The sequence below is a fragment of the Cebus imitator genome, unplaced genomic scaffold (assembly GCF_001604975.1).
Source record: "Cebus imitator isolate Cc_AM_T3 unplaced genomic scaffold, Cebus_imitator-1.0 Scaffold383, whole genome shotgun sequence".
In the NCBI taxonomy this organism is placed as follows: Eukaryota; Metazoa; Chordata; class Mammalia; order Primates; family Cebidae; genus Cebus; species Cebus imitator.
In genome coordinates, this window is record NW_016107698.1 from 1,317,900 (window position 1) to 1,323,128 (window position 5,229).

The following is a 5,229-nucleotide window of genomic DNA, read 5'->3' on the forward strand; positions in this document are numbered from 1 at the left end:
ACCAGTGAGAAAAGATACAGCAAACACTATCAATCAGAAATCTTGGTTGCATGTATAAATATTGGACAAAGAAGGGTTTAAGGATAAGGATACTTTAAGAGAACATAGATTTAAAAAATAAAAGTTGAAAAGCAATGTTTCATAATAATAATGGCAATCATTCAACAGGAAGACAAAACAATTACACATTTTTATGTACCTAATATCAACTTAAAATATATAAAGCAAAAACTTTGACAAATTGAATAGAATAAATATGTAACTCCTCAGTCTTAACTAGATTTTGAAATGTCTTTTTGAGAAACTGATAGAAGAGATAAACAAAATATATAACTATAAAAAATTTGAAAAATGTATTAACCAACTATATCTCTCTCCCTCTCTGCTTATATATGTCTATATTTATATATCTACTCATATCTACATCTCTGTATATCTACACCAAGTAACGGAAGGCTGTGCATTCTTTTCAAGTGAACATAGAAATATAAATCAAGCCTTAAGAAATTCCAAAGGTCTTAACTTATACAATGTATGTTCTCTGACCATAGTTGAATTAAGCTAATTATTAACAGCAGAAAGGTAACTTGAAAAATTCCAAATATCTGAAAATTAAAGAATACAATACCTGAACATGAACCTCAAAAAAGAGGATGTCCAAATAACCAATAAGCACATGAAAAAGTGTTAACCCATACTGCTGTGGAAAGTCCACATCAAAACCACACGATCTAATGTACGCCTACCCATATTTCTTTTTTTTTTTTTGGAGACAGAGTCTTGCTCTGTCACCAGGCGTCAGGCTGGAGTGCAGTGGCACAATCTCTGCTCACTGCAACCTCCGCCTCCCGGGTTCAAGCAATTCTCCTGCCTCAGCCTCCCGAGTACCTGGGACTACAGGCGTGCGCCACCACACCCTGCTAATTGTTGTATTTTTATTAGAGACGGGGTTTCACCATATTGGCCAGGCTGGTCTTGAACTCCTGACCTCGTGATCAGCCCACCTTGTCCTCCTAAAGGTGTGAACTTTAGGAGGAATTACAGGTGTGAACTACCACTCCTGGCTCAATTTCACTTCTTAGTAAATAAAAGCAATGTACGCATACAGCTATTATGACGTGTAAGAGAAGCGGAAAGGATTCTTCAAACAGGAATAGAAATGAATAAAAGTAGCTAGCCGAGTAGGAGAAAACTTGAGAGAAGAAGCAGAACCCTTGTTTCAGATGGCGTGATTCTTTTTTTTTTTTTTTTTTTTTTCTGAGATGGAGTCTTGCTCTGTCACCAGGATGGAGAACAGTGCGGCAGTTTCCACTCACTGCAACCTCTGCCTCCCAGGTTCAAGCGATTCTTAAACCTCAGCCTCCCGAGTAGCTGGGACTACAGGCGTGTGCCACCACGCCCGGCTAATTTTTGTATTTTTAGTAGAGACGGGGTTTCACCATGTTGGCCAGGATGGTCTCGATGTCTTGACCTGTGATTCGCCCGCCTTGGCCTCCCAAAGTGGTAGGATTACAGTTGCGTGAGCCACCATGCCCGGCCCAGATCGCGTCATTCTGACGAGAGTTGTGTCAGGGCAGGTCAGCACGGTCACGATTTCGGCAAGGTGACGACGAATTCCATCCGGGTCGACCTCATATTGCGCAGGCGCAGTCATAGCGGAAAGTTCTTCCGGGCCAGGTCGTGCCCGGTAAGAAGCTGTACTTCCGCTTGCTCCCGGTACGGAATTTCCTTTTAGGAAGGAGATCATCGATCGAAATGGACAGCAAAAGACCACGACTGCTCCAGGAAGAGGACAAGCAGAAAACAATAGCCAGAGTGGCGCTCAGTGCACCTTCCATGCTACGAAAGAACCAGCTAGGTTTCCTCAGATTTACCAACTATTGCCGTTTAGCTCGTGAGCTGCGTGTGAGCTGCATGCGGGGGAAGAAGGTCCAGATTTATAGCTGGGATCCATCCTCTTTGATAGGCGTCCGATTTAACTTAATACTGGCGAATACCAACACTGACCAGCTTTTCACAGTGCACCAAGTCGAAGCCGGCGGCTTCAAGTATGGCATCATCACCATCCGAGGTCTGAGGACCCCTGAGCTCAACGTATACTCGCACAAAAACCTGTACGTCCCTAACCGGAAGGTGAATTCTTCGTGCTGGGCCTCCCTGAATCATTTGGATTCCCACCTTCTGCTGTGCTTTGTGGGATTTGCAGAGACTCCGAGCTGTGCCGTGCTGCTCCCAGCTTCGCTGTTCATAGGTAGCTACCCAGGAGCGTGTCGGCCTGGCATGCTCTGCACTTTCCAGATCCCGGATGCGTGGTCCTGTGCCTGGTCCATGAGCATCCACGCCTATCACTGCTTCAGTACAGGTTTGTCTCGGCAGGTCCTGTTGACCAACGTGGTGACGGGACACCAGCAGTCATTTGGGACTAACAGTGATGTCTTGGCCCAGCAGTTTGCAATTATGACTCCTTTGCTGTTCAATGGCTGTCGTTCTGGGGAGCTTTTTGGCATCGATCTGCGTTGTGGAAATCAAGGCAGGGGATGGAAGGCCATTTGTCTGTCCCATGACTCAGCAGTGACCTCTCTGCAGATCCTCCAAGACGGGCATTGCCTGGTGGCGTCAGACATGACTGGAACGATCAAGCTGTGGGACATTAGGGCCACTAAATGTGTAACACAGTATGAAGGTCATGTGAATAAGTCCGCCTACCTGCCCCTGCATGTGAATGAGGAAGAAGGTGTCGTGGCGGCCGTGGGCCAGGACTGCTACACGAGAATCTGGAGCCTCCGTCACGGCCACCTGCTCACAACCATACCCTCCCCATACCCTGCCTCGGAGGACGACATTCCCAGTGTGGCCTTCTCTTCTCGGCTCGGCGGCTTCCGAGGAGCACCAGGGCTGCTCATGGCTGTCCGGGAGGACCTTTATTGTTTCTCCTACAGTTAATTCTTCAGGATACAGCCCAGAGGAATGTGGATTCGACTTGAAGAAGCAGAGTATGGTATTACTGTTTCTATGAGCGCATTTTAAGAGCTGTTCCATGTTTGTAGATCCCATTCATCTGGCTGCTAGGGGTAAGGTGCTATTTTATGTGAAGATAGTTTTGTAAAGTTATTTCAGTTAAATTGTGGGCTTGGAGAGTTTGAAAGTCCTTTTCATAAAAGGTTACTACTTCCTTTTCTTATTGAATACCTTAGAATAGTTATTCTCTCCCCTTTTTTTAAACAAAAAATACTTTTCTAAGGACTGAAGATTGGCAAAAACTAAAATTAAAACTGCTTCTTTCACCAGAAGCCCTTTAGAGAATCATAATAATGCACTGGTGAAACTATTTGACTAGTTCTATCTGGGTTCTGGAAATATATACATCAGTGCTTGAGAAGTCCAGAGGCAGAGGAGAGGAGGGGGAGATCATTTCTTTCAGTTTCTACAGAAGTTTTTGAGGCTACATTTTGGAATCATTAAACTTGGCCTTCTCAATCTCAATAGCAGATCTCTGAGATTCTCCTTTTATTATTTTCCATAGGCAAAGGAAGGAAAAGTGGATCTTTTTAAATAATAGAAGTTTTAAACTGTCCTTAACGTGCCTTCGTTGAGGCACCTTCCAGAACGTAAGGTTTCTTCAGAATGCAGCTCTGGTTTCTATAATGATGACTTGAATGTCAGAGTCAAGGGCTCAGTGTCAAAGGTAATTGGCCTTGACTTTTTGTGATTTAGGAGCAGCAGTTTGTGAGATGTTTATTCAAAGTGTTAAAGAGCTTGTTTTCTACCAAACAAGCTAGAAAAGACAAAAAACAAACAAAACAAAACAAAACAAAAAACTTGTGTAATATAGTTAGTGCTACTTAATAGCCAAACCCTGGAAGTGATCTGACTGCAAAATGCTAAAATTGATAAATAATTTGTGCTGTAATCATACAATTGGATAAAACATGTTATGAAATAAGACACAATTGCTATATGAAACTGTGGATTAGCCTCAACATGTTGATTGTAAATGTAGGTAGAAATGATCACAAAGTGATTCAGTTCTAAAATTCAAAAGCAGTAAAAACTTACCTATGAATACAGGGTACTGTGGAAGGAAGAACAGATATTGTTTGGTTTTTTTCTTTTTCTTTTTAGGATATTGTTTGGGAAGTAACATGCAGAAACTTTAAAAATGCTGTTTTATTTTTCTTGATCCTTGATACATACACATTTTGTATGTCTATACACTTCACACTTTATATAATACCTCAAAAATAAAAATATGAAAGCAGAACACTCTTGTAATTGGTCAGGCAAGGGAGTGATGATGGCTTGGACCTGAATATGAGAAGTAAAAATAATAAGAAAAATAGGAAATGATTTCATTGGAAGATCATTTGAAGGTAGTATTAGTAAGACTTGCTGATGAGAGTAATCTAGAAAGTGAAAGAATAAAGATTACAGCTTTTTTGTTAACTTTAGGACTGGTGGATGGTGTTGTCATTTACTAAAATGGGGAGGATTTGAAATGAAAAAGTTTTAGGTGAAGGGAATAATGCCAAGTTTTAGGCAAATATTAAACATCTAATTCCGTAGATCGGAGGTGATGTCAGGACATAGATAAGGTTAATGTAGTAATTACATATTGATAGAGGAATAGATCAGTAGAGAAGATGCAGAAGAGTGGTTAGGTGCATAGATTTTTGAAATCAGTTAAATTAGTTTTTGATACTCACTTGATGTGTGACAGGAGAAATTGTGTAAGCTTTACTTGTTATCATTTCTTCATTGTAAAATGTCTTAGATAATAAAACTAACTCATAAAGTAGGTACTGTTTTAAAAGATGTATACATTGACCCTTTTACATTATAAGCATTCAGTAAGAAATAGCTGCAGATGTTATTTTTTAAAAGAAGTTCAAAAACAGCTATAGGCAGTTGACAAAATGTAATGACTACATAACTTGTGAAACTGTTTACCCTCACTTGCAAATAGAATAAATGCGAATAAAGCAATGATTATGTATTGTTTTCATTTGTTATTCTAGTACAATTTTTGTTTGTAGCAGCTTTATTTAAAATTGCCAAAAACTAGAAGCAAACCAAGAGGTTCCTCAAAAAGTGATGGTTAAACAAACTAGTACACATACTTATATGATGGAATATTACTTAGCAATAAAAATAAATGAGCTATTAAGCCACAAAAGGACATGGTTGAATCATAAGTACTTGTTTTGAAGAAGCCAAATTCGAAAGGCTATA

At 40.4% G+C, this 5,229-nt stretch overlaps 1 protein-coding gene across 1 annotated transcript; it reads left to right on the plus strand.

Annotated features, from left to right (window-relative positions):
• The first annotated feature begins 1,668 nt into the window (after positions 1-1,668).
• On the plus strand, positions 1,669-4,983 carry DCAF4L2 (DDB1 and CUL4 associated factor 4 like 2). The gene has a single exon (XM_017507693.2). The coding sequence runs from the start codon at positions 1,756-1,758 to the stop codon at positions 2,941-2,943; it is 1,188 nt and encodes a 395-aa protein (XP_017363182.1). The 5' UTR covers positions 1,669-1,755; the 3' UTR covers positions 2,944-4,983.
• Positions 4,984-5,229: the final 246 nt, after the last annotated feature.

Excerpts from the sequence above, each read along its gene's own strand:
- DCAF4L2 (XM_017507693.2), top strand. The coding sequence starts at position 1,756 with ATGGACAGCAAAAGACCACGACTGCTCCAGGAAGAGGACAAGCAGAAA.